Raw genomic sequence first — 24,402 nt, forward strand, 5'->3', positions numbered from 1 at the left:
GGGAAGGGCGGGGCGGGGCGCGGCGTGGGCGGCCTCCGCCCAGCAGGGGGCGCCCGCGGCCTCTCCGGCGCGCCGGGGCCTCCCCCCCGCCCCCGCTGCTACCAATCGCTGTCCGACCCCGCGCGCCCTCGCCGAGCCGCCGTGACGGAGGGGCAGGTACCGCGGGGCGGCTGTGGCGCCGTCCGCCGGTCTCTCCGGGAGGGCGAGGAGTCTTGTCGGTCGGCCGGTCCGCGAGCGGGAGGGCGTCGCCGGGCCTGGAGGGGGAGGGGGAGGAGGAAGGGGGGGGGGAGCGCGGCCGTAACGGCAGAAACCGCCCGCCGGGGCGCACAGGGGAGCCGCGGGGCCGGCGGCCCTGGCGGGGCTGGAGGCGGAGCGGCGGGAGGCCGGAGGGGGCGGCCGGGCCCCGGGGGCGGGCGGTGGCGGCGACGCGGAGGCCGGGTGCTCCCCGCACGCGAGGCTGAAGACGCGCCGCGAAATTAGTGCCGCTTGGGTGGGGATTTATTTTATTTATTTATTTAACGGGCTGTCAGGTGTGTGTGGGGGAGGGGGGGCGGTAATACCTGGTCAGGGAGAGAACGGCAGATGGAGTGCCGCGTCTGTCGAGGGAGAGGAGGGAAACAGTGATGTGAGCAGCTGCCTTCGTGCCGAGATGTTGATCTGCTGGCGAGCCCTGTGGTGCGCCGGCCTTCGGAAGTGTTTCTCTGGAGGAAAAAAAGGAGCTGTGGAAATAAAGGAAGCTAAAAAGTAACATATTTTTGCCAGAAGTGGTTTGGTGTTAGCTGACGTCATGGTTAGCTTTGATACAATAGTTACTCTTTTTAAGGGAAATGAAGTAGTTGATTTTTTGTTTTTTGCGTTGTTGGTTTTTTTAAGATAGAGGTAAAGCTTTCAGTCAGGTGCTGCAAGGGAAATTGTTACTGTGCTGACGAGGTAGGGCTCATTACCAGAATAATAGAGTGGGTGAGGAAGTAACTAGAGACAAATTATGGTGAGTAATTAGAGAAGAAAACCCTCAAATCTGAGTAGGAGAGGAGGCTATAAAATCACTTCTTAGAAGGTCCATCTTAGGACCAGTCTTATTTCATGTTGAATAAAGATCTTAGCGTAGAAATTAAAAGTTTACTCTTTAAATTCAGTGATGACACAGAGTTGGGAGACATTGGCAATATAGAAGACACTTACAGTACTACACAAAGAACTGGATGATCTTGAGAACTAGAGAATGAAATGGGTAAAATGCGATAGTCATTGAAAGCTTCTGCAGTTGCAAACTAGGAAGCACCTAATATACGAATGAAATTCTTACCAGTTTAAAGCAACACAAAAACAAAGTATGTAGACGTGTTAGCTGGTTACAGGATAATGTTATTGTGCCAAACATGAGTGCAGGCCTATGATGTTCCAGAAGAAGATGTTACTATTATTCTTGAATAAAACTGTAGAATACTTCATACTATGTTAATCATCCTCAAATAAAAAGATGAGCTTAAAGTGGAACAGATGCAGGAAAGTTTGCCTAGGATGAGCAGGGAAATGGGGTCTCTATCTTGAAAAAAGTGTTTGGCTTAATTAGTTCTGCAGAGTAAAGGCCTTTTTTACTTTCAGTTGAACCTTCAAGGTAAACACCATGAAACAAATAAGTTGAGCTCAAGGGCAGTGTTGATATATGAATAATTTAACACATATTTTAGGAGTAGTATCGCATGAAAATTTCTAACCATCAGAGCACTAATGTTCAGAACAGTCTTCCCAAAGGTCAAGGAGGAGCAAGAAACCAACAGATTTTAAAATGGACTGTGACTACTTTAGCTTGCTGCAGTAGGGGACTGAGCTTAATATTACCTGTAGCTCTTAGATCTGTTTTTATTTTTTGTTTTGTTTGTAAAATAGTTATAAGACCAGTTAGTTCATTAGCAGGAACTTGTTAAATGTGTTCTTGGGAGAAAATTATTTATGGTGCTATTTGCAGTCTGAATAATAGAATCGGTGACAATCAGAAAATGATACTGACTCTTTCCTTGAGTTGAAAAGAAGGTATTGGAGAGTAAGCTGAAATGAATTAAAAACTGAAGCAAGGTGCTTGCATCTGTTGTCCTGCTCTTTTCCAGAGGGATTGTACCTGTGGGAGGGGATTACAGAATTCTATTCTGATCTGCACTTAATGATAGGTTTCCTCTCAGCAATTTTTGGCGAGTTGCCTCACCAGCAAGAGCTAGAGATTGCAAGTGGTGTCTTAAGTTGACTGTGATCCATATTCACCTCCCCCAGTTTATATTCTTGTGGAGTTAATTTCTGGGTGCACATGGCCTTGAAGTCCTTGTCTGGAGCCGAGGATCTGAGATACTTAATAATCCAAGGAGTAAACTACTAACAGCGCTGTCTGGGGTTTAAGCATCTTGGAATTTTGAGAGCTATTTTCTCTTTTCTTTTGATCTGGTGGTTGGTTGGTTGCCTCCTGCATGATCGCAGTTGTTCGCCATATGCTCCAGTTTCAGATGGGACAGTTAATATCCATGTAAAATATTTTCTGGGGTGTTCTTATGTATTATGTGAAATATGCGATAGGCAATGCATGCAGCTTTCTGTAGAGACCGTTCATAACGTGCTGTAAAGGTAGATGACAGACTGATAGACTTGCCTTGAGTGCGCATTCCTGTTAAACCAAGCTTCTCTCCTTGGTGTTTATTGAGATTTCTCTGTCACCTAAATAAGAGCACAGATATTCAAATGTTTGGGTTTGTTTTGTTTTACTGTGCTATTTAAAAGTGATATTCTCTAAGTATGTGGAGAAAAATGTTATTCTGCTCTCATGCGGTACCTCATTGAAGCCATATCTATACTATAGAACTTAAGCAATTGAAATTTTGTTGGTAGAGTTTTCAAATGGTGGCAGAGCATACGTTACTAGAATTTTTTCTGACAGTGCTGTTCTGGAAAAGTGATGTTGATAAATAAACCAAGGCCAAAATCTGAGTGGGAACAGAGCTGCATAAACACCAATTTTGCCACTCAGCAAACTTCTCACATCCTAGTAACACAGCTACATCAGCAGGATTTTATAACATAGACCTAAATGAATAAATCTTTTACTCTACGTTGAGTGGGTTACGTTCTCCGACACGCATAAGCCCTCTTATGCTGTCAGATCGGCGTAATGGGTGGGGACAGAGAAGGGGCAGCAGCACGTTCCAGGGAAGGCTTCCGGTGTGTGGTTTCTTGTCAGTGGTGTAAAATGCTTGTCTTTCCTCTTCACACTGGCATAGTTTCTTTGCACAGAGAGGTAGGCATATGCCTGTCCTTGTTGTGCATTAAAGTATGTCAGGGACTGGTTCTGCTATGCCTAAGTGTGGATTCATTTTTAGGTGTTTGCTGTCAGGCTAGTCAGTTTTTACTAAGGATTAGCAAGTAAGCTTGTAGATGCAGATGATCAGATTTATAATTTTATTTTTTATATTTTCATATTTGGGTTTTAAGCAAACATTAAAAAAATGTTCCCTACCTGAGGCTTTTGATTCTGAAATCAGCAGCTGAGTGTGCAGTGACAGCCAGAAAACCAGGAAAATGGTGAGTGTCCTCAGGGAGAGTATTGAGAAGAAGGGAGAGGGCCTCATTTTGCTGCTCTGCCTTGGTGCACCCACATCTGGAGTAGCGTGTGCTCTTCCGGTCTCTGCATCTGAAGAAGGGCATAGTGGGTTAGAGAGGGGCAACGGAAAGGGTCAAGGGGATCAGCTGCCTTACGAGGAAAGGCTAGAAAGCTGGGATTGTTCAGATGAGAGGGAGGAAGGCTGAGGTGGAGACATGGTCAAGATTTATGAACTCTTGAAGGTGCTGGATAAGGTGAGATGTCCTCACGCAGTCTTGCAGTACTACAACAGGGGTCGCTTGAGGGGCCTGGTAGGAGAGTGGTTTCAAATGGACCTAGGGAAGGACTTCTTTACACGGCAGGGGTGGCGGGGCAGTTGGTTCTGCAGCTTGATGCCCCAAGTAGTTGTGGAGGCGGGCACGCCAGCGTTGGCAGGTTCAGAAAGGGACTAGACAGACTCATGGGCAAGAAGTCTGTGAGGGGCTGCTGAAGGGCCTGGGCATGGAGGTACCTAGCGTACCAGGTGCGGATGCTGTGGAGGCAGAGGGGAACGGGCTGCAGAACACAGCCAGGCTCATGCGCTCTCCCAAAGTAGCATCTCTGACTGCCAATGCTGAAAGCAGCAGGCAGATCATTGATCTGACCCTGGTGAGGGAAGAGCATTTTTTAGCTTTTTTTTTTTCTTTTCTTCTTCTTTTTTTTTTTTTTTTTTTTTGAACTGATGATCAGCCTTTTCAGTGGAGGACTATTACTAGACAAGTTCTGCAGGGCTCTGTTCTGGATCCTGCACTGTTAGCATTTCCATAAGCAGCTTAGAAAAGCTGGTAAGTAGCAAGGTGATAAAGTTTGCTGATGACACAGTTATTTAAGGTAGTAAAGAAGAGGGCCAACTGAAAAATTGCAGAACCACCCTGAAGACAGAGTATAACTGAACAATATAATGGCAGCTGAAGTTCTGTGTAGGTGCCTGTTAGAGAAGGAAATAGTAACTGATTTAGCTTCAGGACTGTTGGAGAAGGACATTGTAGGCGATTTAGCTTCAGCTTCGCCTAAGTCTGACTCTTGCTTAGCATAAGTGCCTGAAGTAGATGAAGCCTGCAGGCCTCAAGGCTGAACTGTCAGTGAACTGCAGAAACATTGCTAATGATGTGACATTGCCAAAGATGTAACTGCAAAACCAATTAAAACTAGCTAACAAAGATACAAAACTAGCTAATGAGGATAAAACATAGAATGCAGGAGACAAGATTGGATACACCTGGGTTGTGGTTGACCTTTGAGAAGATAAGAGACTGTGAGAAACAAGGACATGGCAACCAGCTTGGGATGTAGGCCAGGACCTGTCAGAGGGAAAGAGACACCAGCCAGAGGGAGAGAGACCACGACTCAGTAAAAAAAAAGACTGGAGGAGACCTTCACTGGCAGGCAGGAAAATAAACCGTAAAGGGTATAATTACCCTAGAATTTATTTGTTTGGGGTCCCTCTCCAGAGGCACCTAGCTTGAGCTGTTACTATGCTGTACTGTCATTTAAATAAATAAATAATTTGCTGTTATACGTGCATGAGATGCTGCTCCTCAGAAACCTAGGGTCAAACTGTTTTCATAACAGTGCATGAAGTGATTCAGACAGGGTAAAAAGAAATCTAATTGCACATGTAAAATCATAGTTTCAACTCGTGAGCAGTGTTTTGGAGTTGCAATAGATGGTTCCATGAAAATGTAACCACAATGCTCAGGAGTAGTCAAAAAGATAAATAATATTATTAGTAAACAAATACAGAACAAAACACAGAATGTTGTCATGCCACTGTTTTAGTCCAGTGGTTTGCCTCAAATACTGTATGCAGTTCTGTTCCCTCCTCTTCCATCTCAGAAAGCATGTGGTAAAAATGAGTGAGACTCAGAGAAGGACAACAAGAATGATCAAAGATATGGAACCCCATCTGTATAAGGAATGACCAAGAAAGCTAGGAATCTTCCCTCTGGAAAAGACTGAGGGGGGTATGAAAAAGGCCTGCAGAATCCTGCGTGGCATGAAAAGAGTGGTTAGGGGTCTCCCTTTCAGTATAAGAACTAGGGATTATCAAGTGAGGCTAGCAAGACCTTGATTCAGCAAAATGAAAGGATGTGGTTCCTCATAAGTAATTGAATTCAAGAACTTGCCAGAGGATGTTGTGCATATTAAAGGTCTGCATGAGTTGGAGAGGATAGTGAAGAGGTTCATAGGGGAGATCCACTGAGGGATTCTGAATATATAGGAACCACATCCATCTGAGGGAGGAGGATGGTGATTGGAAAAAGCAGCATCACAGAATGGTTGAGGTTGGAAGGGACCTCTGGAGATCATCTAGTCCAACCCCCCTGCTCAAGCAGGGTCACCTAGAGCAGGTCGCCCAAGATTGTGTCCAGATGGCTTTGGAATATCTCCGAGGAAGGAGACTCCACAACCTCTCTGGGGCAACCTGTTGCAGTGCTCAGTCACCCTCACAGGAAAGAAGTTTTTCCTCATGTTCAGACAGAACTTGGATCTCAGCTCCCTGAGCTCTGCCTTCCAGCCAGTTCTCAATCCACCTCACTGTCCACTCATCTAGCCTGCACTTCCTGATCTTACTTGTGAGCATGTTAGAGGAGACAGTGTCAAAAGCCTTGCTGAAGTCAAGGTAGACAACATCCACTGCTCTGCCTTCATCTACCCAGCCGGTCATTCCATCATAGAAGGCTATTAGGTTGGTTAAGCATGATTTTCCTTTGGTGCATCCATGCTGACTACTCCTGGTCATCTTATCCTTCACATGCTTGGAGATGGCCTCCAGGATGAGCTATTCCACCAACTTTCCAGGGACTGAAATGAGGCACACTGGCCTGTAGTTCCCTGGGTCCTCCTTCTTGCCCTTTTTGAAGACTGGAGTGACATTAGCTTTCTTCCAGTCGCAGGCACCTCTCCTGTTCTCCATGTCCTTTCAAAAATGATTGAGTGTGGCCTAGCAAGGAGATCTGCCACCTCCCTCAATGCTTGTGGGTGCCCTGGTTTCACGTCTTTCCAACCATCTTCCTTTACGCTGTTGATCAGTTCCAGCCTCTGTGAGGGTCAGGAGTCTAAACAGCGCATCCCTTGCTTCTCCATACACACGTGCACATATGCACACAGTATGTGTGTGTGCATGCATGTAAAACACGCAAAATATATATTAAAATACATTATAAAAATGTATACAATAATGTATTGGCAAAAATCTTGCCAACCCCCTTTCACTTAAAGTATAAATGATTTAACTAGTGAGAGCAAATGCCAAACGTGAGTCATTAGAAGACTTTTTAAAAGGAAGAACAGTACTATTAAAATTAGTAATCTTGTTTTCCCTTGTACATGATTTTGGTATTTAACTGAACTCAAGAGACTAATAATAAGTAATCACATCTCTCTGTTGTATAATTTTTGTTAGTTATTATGAAGAATTTGGAAAGCGATTAGAGATGATTTGAGAATGGAACGATGCTATTTAAATACGCTAATAAATTAATTGTTGGCAGCTGAGAACTTGATTCTGTATTAAAAGCGTATAGCAAGAGCAACAGCATTTAAAGCACAGGACTGTCAAAAAGCCTTTGCCAAGTTAAAAACTTACGTGTCTGATTGCAGAGTTAATATTAGCAAATTCTTCAGTGCTGAAAAGACTGGATTGTTCATGTGTGCAGTTTTGGACAGAATTTTCTGTCTGTGAATGTGGTGTAACCAGATGGAAGAGCTATTTTCTTGAACCTTCTTAATTTGCTGAGCCTTAAGGGTGAAGTTAGCAAGATATCCAGGTTTTTGTTGCTACTCTTCAAAAGCTAGTACTGGGGGAAGCTGTGAAGTTCTTGCAGGTATTTGCCACAAAAGTAATAAGCTGCAGAGAAGGGCACTGAAAATAGATACAAGCATGAGGTGTTTCTGAAGAGAAGAAACGTAGAGTAAGAGGGTGCCTATTCAGATGGTCTCCAGAGCTTCTGCAAAGAAGAAAAGGCAAGACTTCTTCAAGCTTCCAACACAGAGGAGGTGCAGCTTTAGATTAATTTCCTTCTAGGCAGCGATGAAATGCAAAATGTGCCATCCTGTTAGAAAACCCAGCTCCTTTAGTAGTATCTGGTTTGGCCCCCCTAATAGAGCCCTCTTGTTTGCCTTTCTGGTTTATTGCTGACTAGTGGGTATCTGGAAACTTCTGAGCTTTGAGTATCGGATCACAAAGCATATCATAACACTTGGCACTAATTAGCTGCTTTTAATTTTTAATAGTAATTAACTATTTCTCTCTCTTTTCCTTTCTGCCCATGTTGAGAGGGAATAACAACCGCATTCTGGGGTTGTTGGGGCAGGTATATGATGCTCGCTTTTAGTGCAGTCAATTTTGCAGCTTTCATGATTTAAAAAAAAAATGTATAAACTCAGAAAAACAAAACTTGTTTTCTCAGTTTTAATAAAACTTGTATCTTACTGAAGTCGAATGCAGTCTGGTAGCAGTCAGTGGTCTAAGATGTGGAAGAGATGAGTCTTTGCTCCTAAATCACCAAAGTTTTCCTAGACTGCTGATATACCCCCTTCAGTCCCCTAGGAGGCAGTGTTGGGCAGATGCTGGTAGTACTACAGGTTTGCCTACCTGGAGAAAATTGTTGAGCCTAGCATGGTGAAGTAACTATTTCTAAAAAATAGCATCAATATATATTAATTAGAAATGTGACCTAAAGAGTTGTACCGCTTCATCCATGTCACATGTCCACCGTGACACAATAAAAATATTTACAATTGTGCTTGGTAGAGACTTAGAACATCTAGAAGTAGTGAATATTTTGGTTAGCTTTGATAAATTGGTTGCATGATTTACTGTGTAAAAAATGAAAATTCTGAGCAGAAATAGCTATATCCTGCTGATATGGTAAGAGTTGTGTATCTCACAGTGTTAGTTGTCTTATATTTGGTAACATACACTAATAATCCTGATGAACAAGCAGAGCAACATATTGTTTATATTTCAAAGGCAAAGTGGGACAATCAGTTATATATAAACATTGTACAAATGTAGGAGAGTGCTGCTCTTTAAACTTACCTGCATCTGTTTGCTAGCCATTGAACTGGATTTAAAGTTGCGTGCATTTGAAGGTCAGGTATGACTGGGAGGTTCGACTTAAAAAGATGTAAGCTAATATATTCGTGGTAAGAAATAAAATAAGAGAATATGGACTGTATGTTAATTGCAGTTTTGTGACAGGCTTATGGTTCTTAATCTGCTTTATTTCTGGATTCAAGCTAACTAAGCTCTGACTTCTGATGACTGTTGCAGAGAGGCAGAAAGTTTCTCCATATTAGTAAACTTGGCATCCTGAGGCTACTAGTTGTCTGTGTTAAGAATTTTTTTTTTTTTTAAGAAACAGATAAAAATGCTCACTTTTTTTTTTAAAGGAATACCTTTATCCTCTGAAATATCTTCAGAACTCCTGCCGCATACCAAAGTCCTCGTTTCACTGGTGTAGGATGAGCACTTAAACAAGATTGCTATCTACACAACAAGGGAATAGCAGTTTGGATTTCAGAATTCTTTTTTATCAAGGTATCTAAAAAAAATGTTATTTTCGGGTCTCACATCATTTCCTTCCCAGGGAAATAGAAAACACTACAAAAACTAGAAAAAAGTAATCTGAATGGGTCCAGGGTTGTACGTCACACTGTTTACTTCAGTGGAACAGGAAACTGTCAGGCCACATGGTGGCACTATTCATCTATATATAGATAGATATTCAGTTTGCCGGCAGCAAACTTAAACACAAACACTTCAGTAGGAACGGAGCTAATTCTCTTTAGTCTGCTTAAAAAACCCCGAACTTCAGTGACCTGTAAGACTTTCTTGACCAACATACACTCTTACCCTTCATGTTCCCAGCAAAAGCAAAGAAGGAATTTGAATAAACATTTCTGAAGAGCTTGGCAATTATGAAAAATATGTATAATTCAGTAGCTTTCTATAAAAGGAGATGTAGTCAACCTGATAATGATTAGGGAAGTAGTGAAGTGAGCCTCAGGACCTTGCTTCAGTTACTTTACTGGTTTACATGAGGTAGTTGTTGGAAATTAAAGTTATAGATAATCTGAAGAAACTGTTTATAACTGCTGTAAGTTACCTTTCTTCCTGAATACTTATTCTGTAAAAGATAAAAAATGGACAAGATTCAGAAATATTTAAATGCACATTTGATAAAGTTAAGTGCACTGAAATAACGCAACCCAATTCCCTATCAGGGCAGTAAGCATAAAACGTTTGTGAATCTGCTTGCCAATAAAGTTCTATTAAAAGTAAAATTAAATCCTGTATGAGGGCAAATTTGGCAACCCCATTCAACCTACCTCTTTCTTCTCCTTCCCTTATTTTGTGTACAGACATACACAGTGGATTTACTATATTGTTTGGGGAAGGACCGTGGGTTGGCATTGAAGTTCTTGGTTTTAATCTGTAACATTGACTTACTGTACAATGCTGTACAAAGTGCTCTGTTTCTCAGTGCCGTTGTCTACTCATCTGTACAAGCTGATCAATAATTATTGCAATTTTTTCATAAAGCATTTTGCAGTCTATAAATGCAAAGCAGTAGATATATGTAGTGCACCAAAGTTTCTACTTACAGGATGGTGCTGACATCAAGAGAATATACCTGTATATCTTGCGTGTTCATTTTTAATACTGCTGAAGGAAATAGAGATGATCATAAGCAGATGGTGTAAGTAGTGTTGTTTTTGTGTTACCACCTACCCACATCTCGTTCCAGAGACATGAAAGGAGAGGTAGATCATAAGAACCTACTGTGATTCCTTGCCCCCAGGGTCTGTTGGAAAAAATAGCTAAAGTTAGGAAGAGAAAATGCTACAAAACTTTGCTGTGTCTAAAACGTGTCATACTATATTGAATCTGAGGTGCTGCTTGTTATAGCCAATCCATTATCACTGGAGAAATAAATCTCTGTGTCAGTTGGAGGGAGTAGATAAAGGTTTTTATTAGAAGATAAAGAGCTCTCAGTGGAACTAGATGTAGATAATAGTAGTCTTCCCCCCCCCCCAAAAAAAAAAAAAAAAAAGTCAACTGATCATATAATTTTCAGAATAAATATAACATTCAGTTAAAGGTCTTCTCTAACTTTCACAGAAAAACAAATGTACATGAAAGCTTACCAATGAATTTCTTTCTCTGTGTAGGAAGGGAGAGAGAGTATTTGTTGCGTGTTCGTTTCTATATCTGATCAGTGTTCAGAAGATACACAAGCAAGGCAATTATTTTTCCTCTTACGATTAAATTACATTTTTTTCTTAATTTTATCTTGTGCATCCAAAGAGAGCTTATTATCACATAGGTTTTTTTTAAGAGTGCGTTCCTGTTCATGCAAGAAAGCTTGCCTCCAGAGATCGTGGCCTTACAGCTTAACTAAAATACTTAGCTGAAATATATTTTTTTTTCATTCCTTTAAAAATCGAATAAGAACAACTGTGCAAGCCACTGCCAGTGAAGTACTCTAAGAGTGTATTACAGAAAGGAGAACCTGTTTGCACTGAAGGAGTTGGCAAGCGCGGATTTTATATGTAGAGCATGTTGTGTGTTTGCTGTGGGGGGGAGCTGCTTTTTGTAGGTTTGTTTTTTTTAGTTTCTGTTTCTTGTTAGTCACAATTTTTCACGTGATAGTCTTACTGATGTTTAAGATGTCGCTGTCAGAAGTGTGTATTAATATTGAGAAATCTGAACTTCTGTGTGATCTAATATCATTCAGTTGTTTTGGGCTGTTTCTTTAAAATAGTGACAATTACTTTAATTTTGGGGGGATGAAGTGAGTGTTCTTGTAAATATTGTAGTCTTGCAAGACTGGTAAATTCAGCAGCAGTGTTTGGGTGATTAATTACAACTCGTAAAGCTTAATGTTTTTGTGGTGAATATGAGAGAAGCTGGTCGAGTTAGTGATTCTGTCTCATAAACAATTTAGCCGTTAATTTCTTTCTCTGGAGCTGTTTGGTAGCTATTTAACTGAACGAGAAGTACATAGAGGAAAGCGTACACTTACTGTAAAATAAAACTGTCCAAAATTAGTGCGAGTTCAGGAGTAGTTTAAGATTTGAAAGAACTTCTGTTTAGCTCTGTGCTTTGAATTATTTAGGATAGCTCCTACCTTCTGCTCCTGCTGTTTTCAGTGTGTTACATAACAGACGAACACTTGACGTTGAGTTACAGTTCTACACCGTACAACAGTAGACAACAGACTTCTCATAAATAATTCTTACATAATCACTTAATAAAGCGTACCTTTTGAAAACGGAATATGCTGTTAGATTTTCCTCTTTCTATACTAATTCACATATATCATTCAAGATGTGGCTTACAATATAACTTCTGAAAATAATAGTAAAAGCATAGTATAATCAGGCTATATCCGTGTTGTATTAACTTAGGAAAAATGTATTCTAATATTATTCCTTTCTAATGGGGTTTCTTTTTGCTTGGGAGGACATCTTTCAATTTGTTTTTTCCCAAAAGCAATTTCCCGTCACAGTGCCAAATTATTAAAACTGTGTTTTGCGAAAGTATAATTCAAAAGATGCATTTTCAGTAGATAGTGACACATTTTTAGAAGCAGTCATTTACTGAATCAAATTAGATGATTTACTTATATTAACCGCAGTAGTAGTAATTTACAGGCGTATTCAGAATGTTAATTTTACAGTACCTTTTTGCCTTGATACTGACTACTGTAAGTCTGTTTATGCTGATTTGTATCTCTGACATTAGTGTTTAATGGTAGCTATCCGAATTTTTAGTTAGATATAGGGTTGCTATGTGAATTACCTTTCAGCAGCCCTTGAAAGGGAATGGCTAATGCTTCCCATTTTTTTTTTCCTAATTCACTTAATAAATTGCCAGTCGTTACAGCAATAACCATTTTGACACATAATGTGGATAAAAATATGTATCTCGTTTATTTGAAAATATCTAGTTAACTGTTTTAGTTTTTTGAGTTTTTGTTAGACAGGAAATTTGTCTAAATTGGATTAAATTTGAGGGAAGAATGTATTATTTGGGGACTGGTGTATTAAAGATTGTGTATTTCACCTTGGTATGCAGCTCATATCTGGCATAGGTTAGATAGCCCGTATGTAAAATGGAATTGTGTTTGTAGAAAACTCTTTTTAATTACAAAAATAAATCAAACCAGATGGTACAGTGTTTTGTTTGTTTGTTTTGTTTGTGCGAATGGGAAAATGCATTTGTTTTGTCCACAATCCTCAAGTACTGGCAAGAAGGATTTGTTTTGTTGTTCTGATTCTTTCTTACTGTGAAATACTAAGGTTTCACTTCAGTTTTCTACACGTCAGTCATCAATTCTTAAAAGATTCTCGTGATAATAAATTCTGAATTAGAAATACTTCCAGTTATACTTTCTGATAACTGTTAACCTTTATGCTTCCTCTCATGTGCAGTGAGGGTTTTTTCTGATGTTAGTTAATATTTCATTAGAATTGTATGTGAAGTGACAGAGAATTCTGTAAGGTTTTACCAGACACACATCTGGTATGAAAATATAAACATAAGCTTACATTTAACAGAGCATGTCATTCTGTTTTACAAATAGCATACTTCTCTTCGAGTGCGGTATTCTGTTGGTGATTTATGTTAAGCCTTGTTTTTTTTTTAAACAGGTTTAAGCACTCAAATATTATCTTATAAGCGAACCATGATCTCTTTATCAAGTATGAGTAGGATTTTGTGCTGTTGATATGCTTGATAATTGGAGGTTTGAAAATGATTTACGATCATACTTTAGGAAGATTTCGTGCAGAATGTAAAGTTCCTGATCACATCCCACAGAAATGGGGCCTGCTATTTTCTAAGCAAAGACTGTACTAACAGAGTTGAAGAAGCATTCTCGTGTCATTTATGATCTGGGTGGGAAATGGGCAAGAAAATTGAAATTGCTGTCAACTGGGAATCCTAGCTTTGCAACAGCCAGAGTTTTGTAATGTGTTCGTTGGAAATAACCAGTTAAGTACTTTGTTCTTTCTTTCTATGTCTGGATGTAAGAAAGCTGTTAGTGCCCTCAATGGCAGAAGTCTTGCATGAAATGTTTTATGGCTCATCAGTGAACTGGCCTTCTGCTGTTGGAGGTGATTGTGAAACACATTGCTTGAAACAGTGATGTACCATCACATGCGAAAAATCATACTTGCAGCCTCACGGAGTGGTCTCTACTTAAAATCATTTGTTATACAGATACCAGGACATACAAGTTATTCTGATCTCTCTTTCTTCTGCGTCTAATAGAGAAAAATATTTGTGTATTCCCGCACTGGCAAACTAGACAGTGTTGATACACGCAGCAGAACTTGTACAGATAGGAAATCCAAACTAGTGAAGCTTAGATATAATTTGTTAATCTGAACAGCCCAAAGTGGTACAGCTCTTAATCAGACTAGTGTGTAATCATTCTGAAATGACGTCTGTAGGTGCTTTCATCTTTAATCTAAAACATGGGAGAAGAGCTATAAAATATAAATGTCACAAACTCTCAAAAACAGGAGAGGTTTAAATCGTATTCTCTGGCTGCTGGCCATGTTTCCGTTCCCCCAGCTGCATGAGTGCACTGGTGTGGAAGGATACCTTATATAGATGACAAAATACAAATGTGTGTATGGCAGTCTTATAAAAGCTTCAAGTAGTTAACCAGAACGCTGTTACATGACGAGTCTGAAACACTGAATCTTCAAGATCTATCAGTTCATCTCTGTGCCGGCTGGTAAAAACCCGGTCACATGAAAGATTGTTTCAAGTGAAATTTCAGTTCAGTTTCCATTCAAAGCTTATCTAGTAAAATCACTTTTCCTTCCTGTCACTTGAACTATTGTGTCTATATTGAGATTTCTTCTATGGATTCTTACTGCTTAATATGATTTTTTTTTTTTTGCCTCCTCTCTAAGGCAATGCAAAGCTTTGCTATCCAGCCTCCTCAGTGTTTTAATTTCTTCTTACAATCACCTTGTGCGTGTTTTGTCAGCCTTTTGCATAGTCGTCATCTTTTTTTTCCCCATATTGTTTTCAAGTCATCTTTTCTGCCTCTCATAGGTACACAGTGTTATGAAGCATTCCCTTGTTATTTGAAAATATTCTTCTATAAAACGTAAATCATGTTTCATGAAACATTCATTGTCAAAATATGCATGATGAAGCAAGTTTTATCATCTTCTTACAGGACCTAATACAGAAAAGGACTTAATCCTTTATTTAATATTAAACCAGATAAACTGCATTTGTACTTCTCTGTACTGGGGTTCTAGTGGACAGGTTGAACCCACAATTGTCCTCGCTTCTCACTTGATTTTAGCGTTGTCCTCCTTGTACCCGTCACCAGTTTTCGCTTTCTGGTGAGCCATTTTACATAGTACATTCAGCTTTCCCCTGGTCCCTTTCTCTTTTCTTGCTTGTTCAGAAGTTTGTGCATCTATGGTGCTATAAAAATGAGTGTTGAAAAATGTATTCTTTTGCAGAATAAAGGAGTTAGTGTTCCTACTAATCAAGCTTTCTTGTGCATCAAAGTTCAAGTTGTAGATGGAGGAAATCCCACTGGAGCAGCTGTTAATACTTAGTAGGAACTGCAGCTAGTGTTACTGTATCTGTTAAGTGAATTGTCTATAGTCCCTGGTTTATGGAAAGTGGTTCTTTCTCCTCCTTTCCTACGCTTCTAATAGAAAATGTTTTGCCATTTAATATCAAAACTACTCATGTGAAAGTTACTCAGCTGTCTTGTGGCATAGATGTAAGGCAGTTTTCTGAAATAACAAGGCTTTTCTGCTGTTTCAGGGGGTGTGATTGAGACTTAAGAGGAGATCTTTATTATCAGAAGAAAATGCAGCACGTGAAATTAGTATGTAGGACAGGAATATTTCAGAGTTTGTTTACAAGCTAGTTGGCATTCTTGTTTGGGAACCTCAACAGTCTGCAAAATATTTGCATTGCGTTTATTTGCCTGGTTTCACCATCATTTCTTCACACTTTTACTTGCAGGTCTGTAAGCTACTCCAAAGAGCATCAGAACAATGTCCTACGTTTTTGTAAACGACTCTTCGCAGACAAATGTGCCGCTGCTGCAGGCTTGCATTGATGGAGATTTTAACTATTCCAAAAGACTGTTAGAAAGTGGTTTTGACCCAAATATTCGTGATAGTCGGGGCCGAACTGGCCTTCATCTGGCAGCAGCTAGAGGAAACGTAGACATCTGTCAGCTCTTGCATAAATTTGGTGCTGACCTACTAGCCACTGATTACCAAGGTAACACAGCCCTTCACCTGTGTGGGCATGTGGATACCATCCAGTTCCTTGTTTCTAATGGACTTAAAATTGATATTTGGTAAGTCACTTTCTTTTTTATTTACAGCACAGATTTTATAATATATTAGTGTTCTATCCCCAGAGCATTGTGTATACAAATTGGTTGCTGCTGAAATACTATATTTAGTGCAGTTCAACTTTTAAAGATATCACTTAATAAAAAGACAAAATGAAAAGGCCGGAAAACAATAAAAGGCCGGAAAACAATAAAAGGCCTCTCTTGCTGGTCATGTGCAGCAAACAAAGCAAATAAAAATAGCAGTTGCTGGTCTGGTCTGGGCTGCTTTATTTAATCCTGCCCTCTGATGACATTGCTATCCTGGTTTGGCCAGATATCCATATGTGAGTTGTTAGCACCAAAGAAGAAAATCACATTGTCTACTTTAAAATAATTTTCTTTACCATATTTCTAATGTTTTAATTGTTCTTCTGCATAAGACAAAATACAGGATATGTGCATCAGTTTATACCCATACTACTTGGGTGACAGCGATTCTTTTCAGTGCTCTTCTCCTTCCTCAAAATCTGTGACTCAGTCCTCCTTTTAGTTATTGTATGTTCTTTCCTTCTGGCTTCTAGCAGCTGTCACATGACAGCGCTCAGATGCAAGCTTTCAAGCTGTAAAATAACTAGCTGTTACAATGCATCAACTACATTATTTTGTTTGTTGAACTTTCTGCACGTTCCCAGCAGGTGAAAAATATCAGTAGTAAGTTCAAATCCTTCAAGTCATCTGTCCCTTGCTCATGCTTTCAGCTCAGCAAAACTAGTTATTGGCAGACCATATTCTTTATGGGTTGTTCTGGGTTTGTTTTGTTTTGTTTTGTTTTTAACTTACCTTGACCAACTTCTTGGTGAAAGTCCCTAGTCTGAAGGTAGCTCTGGTACTAGTCATTAGTATTTTAATAGTACCGGAGGGACCATCTGTATTTTATTTCTTTTTTGCCTAGTGTCCTAACACCCATGTGGAAAAGGGAACTACAGGGAACCAGCTTGAACAATTACTTCTTGAAATCAAGCTTACTCTCAAGCATTGCCATAAATTTACTGTTTGTTTATTGTTATAACACCCAAAGATTCCACTTGGATTAGCGTACTAAGAACTTTGACTTTATTTGAAGAAAAAATAGAGTTGTGTTGTTTTAAAATGAAATATACTGATTTTTTTTTCTGTAGTCAGTTATGCTATACCTTTCATAGGTAGGCGTTGCCTGCTGTCTTATATGGCAGAAAATAGTTCTGAGGACAATTCTACACTGTATGTTATGCTGAGTTGTCTTGTTATAAAATTTCTATTTTGAGAGTTTCTTTTTTCTCATGCCTTTTTGTCGGGTTATTTTAGCAATCACCAAGGTGCAACACCGCTTGTTCTTGCAAAACGAAGAGGTGTAAATAAAGATGTGATTAGACTGCTGGAGTCTTTGGAGGAGCAGGAGGTGAAAGGATTTAACAGAGGAGCCCACTCTAAGCTGGAAACAATGCAAACTGCTGAAAGTGAAAGGTATTTTCAAAACAGAATTACCAGGAGGAATAATGATATATATGTGAAGTATGTCTTTACTAGTAAATGCTTATTGTTTTCAGACTTTTTACGATTTGACTTGCTTGTTTGTTGCTCTCAGAACACATACCAAGTGGCCTGGTGTTACCAGGCCAAATCAAAATCACATATTAGAATTTGGAAAAATATCTTTAAACTGACCAAATACAAGGAAAAAAGAACTTTTTCTATTGAGGTTGTCATTTTGTTATGGAAGCACTTTTAGTAATTACTTACTTTTCCATTGCAGTCTCCAAAAAAAAGATGCTCTACAACTTGCCATGTAGCCAAAGGAAAAATGGGAAAAGTGGCAATATCAAAGACTAACCTAACATTCTTTTGATAAGATGATGATAGATAGCAGACTTTTCATCCATCTGAAACTGAGTAAAATATTTGATACGGTGTCATACATGACGTTTCTATTGGAAGTGGTCTTGGAAGAAATTGAGAATAAAATAAGAATTGTATAGTGGCTAAAGAGCTAGTTAAAGGAGAATTGATGATTTCAGGAAAATTGCTGACAATTTCAGGGAAAGTATTGGGTTAGAGGGAAGTTACTGATGAATTCCTGAAGATCTGATCCTCATACTGTGCTTATCTAAAGTTTCCATAAATGATATTGGCACAGAAAGAGGTAATGTGCTAATGAAAGAAGTAAGGTGTTAATGATAATAAGAAGTGAGATATAGGCAACCTGGAGGAAATTTGGAGTGTCATAGACAAAAATAGTGGATGACTAGGAAGAGGAAAATGTAGTAATGGATTGTGATTCAGTAGCACAAAATTAAACTTTATTTACTTAAAGCAATATGCCATAAAATGGAAATTCTTCAGTGGAAAATGATGGGTGCAGGAGAAAAGGCGTGGTATATTATTCAATTACAGGAGGTGATGCCACCCTGGAAAAGGCAATGAAATCCTAGAATGTACAAGGTAAGATATTTCCACTACGTATGGAAAACTGTTAGTGCCATTGTAAAAAGCAACGGTAACTCCTTATGCGTAATACGTTATATAGTGCTGTTTACCCCCATTCAGAGAAGCTGCATTTATCCTTTAGTAAGGGTGGAGAAAAATTACTTGGGTGATTAAGAAACAGAGCATCTCCCTTGTAAAAAAAAATAAAAAAAAAAAAAAAAAAAAAAAAAGGTGAGTATAGCTTGTTTTAGCCTGGCAGAGTGAAGGTTGAAAGGTATGTGCTTGCTGTCTGGAAACACTGGTTTTGAACAATGTAAAATAGATGTTTAAGACAAAAGATGAGTCTAGCACAAGAGCCAGAGGATGCAGATAAACCACAAATAAATTTTGATTGAAAATTGAGGATGATTTTCTACAGTGAGGTTCCAAGAGAGCTTTCTCATAGGATTTGAGGCAAGAAACCTTGCAAGTTTTGAAGGAGACTAATTCTCTTCTGAAAACCACTGAATTGCGAGTAAACATGACAAAGCGTGAGACGGAGATTAATAGCATAAGACAGATTTTCCAGTACTATTTTTTTAAAATATATTTTGCAAACCAGGATGTTACATTTTTTGAAATACTTGCTCTCATACTGAATCTATCCAAACACTGAATTTTTTATATATTCTAATAATGATGATGACAACTGACTGCTGGACCATTATATCACTAAAGGCAGGGAGTCTTGTCACATAATTTTGGTCCACTTTGTATCAAAATGTACTCAGCCTTCATTGTAAAGGATAATTAAATTGTCTAGATGATATTGGTATCTAAAAATTGAAACCAATGAAATTACAGAAATCATGCAAATAAATACTGCCAGTGAGCAGACTGCAAGTTCTTCCTTACACATCAGGTAAACCCTCCCCCACCCCAACTCATTTAAGCCCTGAAATATAAAGTTAGATATTATTCCCCAAATTACATTGGTATTAATTATTAGAGCTTATGCATGTTATCTTTCTGAATCTTCCTAAATCTTACTAAAAATTGCTTGTGACACAGAAATCCATTTAGGCTGTTTTTGTTTTAACATTTGAAACAAAAGCTCAGCCCTATTTAAATCACAATTTTTGATTTGACAGTGTCTCTTTAATGAACATAGCTTCCTTTCTGTTATTTGACCTTCAAAAATGTTACTTTGTTTGGTTTGGCAAGGAAGCTTGCAACTCTCCTTGGGGAGAGGTAGGGGCCTATAAACAGTACACTCCCCAGCTTGTTTGTGAACATGTTTAAAATGTCTGAAATACGTTATTTTTAAAATAACATATAATAGATGCTGACAGCAGCAAAAGCAAGTTTGCTGTCTGCTTTGTAAATGAATAATGTCTTTGTAACAGCTGACTTTTCAGACCTTCACGGTTTCACTCCTCCCTCTTTGCGTTTTTTGTCATTTTAGAGACACTTCGAGTGTCCTCTCCTCCCCCCCGCCCCGTTCTCTGCCATTATGTATGAACATGAACTTCACTCTTGAACCAACAGTTTTCGGCTTCCTACTACATACAGTTGCTGCTAACCTGGGAGCAATGGCCAAAACTAGGTTTCCAAGTGAAATTTCTTCTCTTGCTTTGCACTCCTCCCTCCCAGTGAGGAGTGGCACTGTGCTATCAGGAGGCAAAACTCTATTTTGGCACAGATGATCTTTTTATCTACACCACCCAGCGTGACCTGTGACTGCCCAGAAGTGCACACCCAAATGTGAACTTTCATGTTTGGCTAGGAAAAAAAAAAATAGAACATCTGTGCTATATGGCACCACCTCTTCTGTAATGTGTATTGCTGCATTGCCGTTTCTTCATAAGGAGAAAAACGTCTTGAATAACATTGCTTTTTATTTGGTTGTAGTATAAAATATCAAAAATATTTTCTGCGTACTCTTTTCTATTTAATGAGCATGCGTCTGATCTTTTCATTTAAATTGCATTGCCCCTTTGTTTAACCTCTCTGTGGTTATGTATTAATTAGTTAGTACTTAATGAGTGAGTAGTTCTGTTCTACACCAATAGCTGTCTTCTGTAAAACTCTTTGTTTTTCTTGGGAAATCGTAATAAGCAAGGAAGATGACTATCTCTTGCAGCTACGCGCAAGCTAATACAGCTTTACAGCAAAGTAAATATTTAAAAAGCAAAAAAAGACAAGCTGTTTAATAAGCAGTTTCTGAAATTTTCTGCACATGACACTGTGATACTGCAGTAAGCTATGGGAGTTTACTCTAATTATTCTCCAGTGGCTGTATTTCCTATGAAGAAAAAATACCAGATAAACAGTGTGAAGTTTTTCTGCAAAGCTTTTCCACTGTGTAATCCTAGAAGAGAGATTCACAAATGAGACTTTTTTCTAATAACAATGTTTTGTCAATTTATTATTGTCACTAAGAACAATAGCATTTATACAGCTGGTTTTAACTAGGAAATTACTTTTCCCTGAAATGTCTTGTCTTATTACTGGTGTAAGAGATACCTAGAGAATATAGTAACTAAAAGCAATTAGAAGAGAGGAAAAAATTGTTTTTACTCGGCTTACCCTATGCTTTTACATCTCCGTACGTAGTCAGCTTCTCCATTTCCTTTCCACGCTTTTCAGAGCCTGATCGTGTAAACACTTTTATATGTAATTACACTCAAGTGGGAAGTAGTGTACAGTACAGTAGGGCTGTACAGATGACTAAAATTGTACATAAGTGTTTATGAAATCCAGTGATGAGAAAATGTTCCTATTGTTTATGATATTTGTCATACAGTAACAAAGAAACAATTTTATATTGTACAGCAATTGTGAAACCAACAAAATTGGGAGCTTAATATAGGAAGCCGTGCAGTATTTGAAACGACTTACATTTTTTTTCTCAAGATGATTCATTGTCAAGATGACTATGATGACATTCTCATTTCATATTTCTCTCTCATTAAAAAGAGTTCAAGTCCCTAATTTATAGTCTTAACAGTTTGAGGGGACCTGATGGATTGGTAGTAGAAAGTTAAAACGTGAAAGCAGTTGCTGAGTGCTGTGTGGCAGAGCACATAGCAATGCTAACTTATCTTCTGGATCAGAAAGTTTCAGAACTTCATTTTTTTTCAAAATTTATTGTTTTCTCTGACATTTTTATGCTGGAGAAGAGGCCTTGTAACGAAGAAATGCAGGAGAGTAAGGAAGATCACCAGATAGTTCAGAATCTAAATTATATTGGTTATAGTTTCTGTTGTATGCAGCAGAGTTTACATTTAAATTATAATTTGCTGTTTGTTTTAGTAACGACAGCTGTGCCCCTTAAAGTTTTAGCTTATGCTCCCTTAAATTTATGAAGCCTTTCTTAGTAGGAATTCTGAGGCCTGACTTTTGAAGGCTTTGAAGTTGCAAGCCTGCAAAATTTGTACGATCGCACGGGTACAAATATCGCTCTCATCACACAACTTAATAAATATCTTTTCAAATAACTCAAGTTTAGAGTTAGGAATCTGCTTGATCTGTCTTGTCTTGATTTAGCAAAGGCAGTACTGTAAAATCTCCAAGGGGGTTTAGATTTTAATTTAGAATGTTTCAGTTGCTCTTTGTAGGATTACTGTCATACTTAAAAGTGCTTTCTTTTGCTCTGATGTATTTTAATTTTAATCCTTCATAGTGCGATGGAAAGCCATTCCCTCCTTAATCCAAACCTACAGCAAGGTGAAGGAGTTCTTTCCAGTTTCCGCACAACGTGGCAAGAGTTTGTGGAAGACCTGGGCTTCTGGAGGGTGCTGCTCCTGATTATTGTCATTGCTCTTCTGTCCCTTGGAATAGCATACTATGTTAGTGGAGTGCTTCCTTTTGTAGAAAATCAGCCTGAACTGGTGCACTGAAGCAAATGTGAAGAAGTGCTCTGTGCATTTCTGTGTTCTAATCTTATTTTGAGCTTCTTGGAATTATTTTCGTGGTGCAGGCAGTGGCAGCTGTATATACTGTTTGCCTTTTGTACGTAATATTAACCCTTTTGAAAGAGGGATTAGTTAATTGCAACTAAAACACTAAATTCTAAAGCATTCCTGAGCCAACTCTGGCTTACCTTGACTTGTAACAAGATATGTAGATACATGTCTCTATTGCTAAATTATTATGATTAGAAAAGGTCTTGCATAACAAATATTGAATTCTTGAACATGAAACATGTATCCTAATACAAGACCAAATTATTTTATTTTCCATATGAAAAGAAGTAACTCTATTATTGCATTTTTTTCTGCTTCAATTGAAAAATATTATTTTAAAAGTCCTTCTTGAGTAATCAGAATAATAGTATACCCTTATACAGTAATAAGCTGTAACTGCATGGTTCTTTTAGTTCCTTCCCACAGTTTCACATCTCTTAGTTTATAAAAGGAATGAGAAATATTTCAAACCTTACTACATCTTTAATGTGTAGATCACTCCTTCAGGTTAACATAGTGTTTCTTCCTCAAATTAATTTGATGTTTGTGTAATATCTGCCTGAAGCAAATTGTATAAATCAAAGCTGTTTGTACTGCTTTGGAAGCAAAGTTGTTTCAGCTTTAAAATATGCCTTTTTGTTGAAATTTTACTAAACAAACCTTTCTTTGTAAGGGTGGATAAAAAGTGATTTAGATGTTCTGCTCTGTATGTAACAGTTCTGTAATACCTTGTCTTTGTGAAATATTACGTCATGAAGGATAAGAATTTTTTTCTTCCGCAGAGACCAGACTGAACTATATGTTTGTATCATTCTCACATTTGTGGAGAGGGCTTAATTGGATAGAATTCCTTTATAGAATTATTTTCCATTTCAGTTGTTTTCAGATGGCACTTACAGGATTGTGAGGTATCTTCTGAGTACACAAAATACAAGTATTTGAAATGTTAATGTTCAGGAATATTGTATGACATGATATCCAGTCCCATTCTGTACTTCAGCTGTGAAGACTTTTGTTTATTTGTTAATAATCTAAGGATATGAATCTGTAATACTGTTTTAATGAAGTCTATGAAGATATTATGTAATAAGTAGTAGGCTTTCAAAGAAAGCAGATTCTCTCCTTCCATGGTGGTTAGATATCTGACTCCCTTAATTGCCCTTGAAAATCCCAAACGAAATGAACTCTGCAAACCTAATAAATTTTTTTTTTTTTAACTTAATGGCTCCTAAACTGCTGCTATATGAAATTAAACATTTGTAAAATTATGAATTACAGTAAGTAGTGATAGAAGTGATTATACCTCTGTTCTGCTACCATATAGATTTTTTTTTCTTGTTTGAGTGAAGAGGATTGTTGCCTTTGTTTTCAGAGTATGACATGGGCTTCATTAACTTGGGCTCCATTCTAAATTGCATCTGAATAATTCTTGACCTCATTTCTTTAGCTGGAGACTAATGAAACAATAGTTTTCTAGCAGCCACAATGCCACAAAAAGGAAAGACTCTTAAACAATGAGGGAAAAAAAGCCTACTTGTGGATATTTCTATTGTTATACATCTAATTATGAATAGAGAAATATAAGCTTATAGGATACCTAAACTGCATTTACTTTTCCAGGTAAGTACATTTCTCTTGATAATGCTCTGTATCTTAAATAATCAAGTTTTCCTTCAGTATGTATTCTCTGCATAATCTGTAATTGTATTCTCAGTATGAGTGAATGCCAAAAATAAATAAATATAGTAAATATGTTTTCTCTTTTTTATTACATTACTGCAGTGGTGGTGGTACTTCCCAATTTTAGTGTGGGGTGTTTTTGTTTTGCATTGGTAATGAATATTTCAGAGGTGGGGAATTTCCCTCCCTGAGAAATGGAAACCACGCTAAAGGGCTGTATAAGGTTTTAGAGCACAGTTACTTTAGATTTGCCTGTTTTTATTTTCAGTGTAATTTTTAGTTAGGTGTTTTCTTTCTGTTGTGTAAGATACTAGGTTTTCAAACTGTGATCTAAAGGCCCCTCAAG

The 24,402-nt window shown here is 38.4% G+C and overlaps 1 protein-coding gene across 6 annotated transcripts; it reads left to right on the forward strand.

Annotated features, from left to right (window-relative positions):
- The first annotated feature begins 16 nt into the window (after positions 1-16).
- ANKRD46 (ankyrin repeat domain 46) lies at positions 17-24,130 on the forward strand. Of its 6 annotated transcripts, none has more exons than XM_068932921.1 (5): positions 20-156; positions 9,020-9,167; positions 15,645-15,987; positions 17,311-17,469; positions 22,094-24,130. In XM_068932921.1, the coding sequence occupies exons 3-5, from the start codon at positions 15,677-15,679 to the stop codon at positions 22,308-22,310; spliced, it is 687 nt and encodes a 228-aa protein (XP_068789022.1). In that variant the 5' UTR covers positions 20-156; positions 9,020-9,167; positions 15,645-15,676; the 3' UTR covers positions 22,311-24,130. The 6 variants fall into 6 exon arrangements, with proteins under 6 accessions (XP_068789021.1, XP_068789022.1, XP_068789024.1 ...); XM_068932922.1 differs by lacking the exon at positions 20-156 and adding an exon at positions 160-226; XM_068932920.1 differs by lacking the exon at positions 9,020-9,167 and having other exon boundaries at positions 17-156.
- The last annotated feature ends 272 nt before the right edge of the window (positions 24,131-24,402 follow it).

This window comes from Struthio camelus, chromosome 2, assembly GCF_040807025.1.
Source record: "Struthio camelus isolate bStrCam1 chromosome 2, bStrCam1.hap1, whole genome shotgun sequence".
Lineage (NCBI taxonomy): Eukaryota > Metazoa > Chordata > Aves > Struthioniformes > Struthionidae > Struthio > Struthio camelus.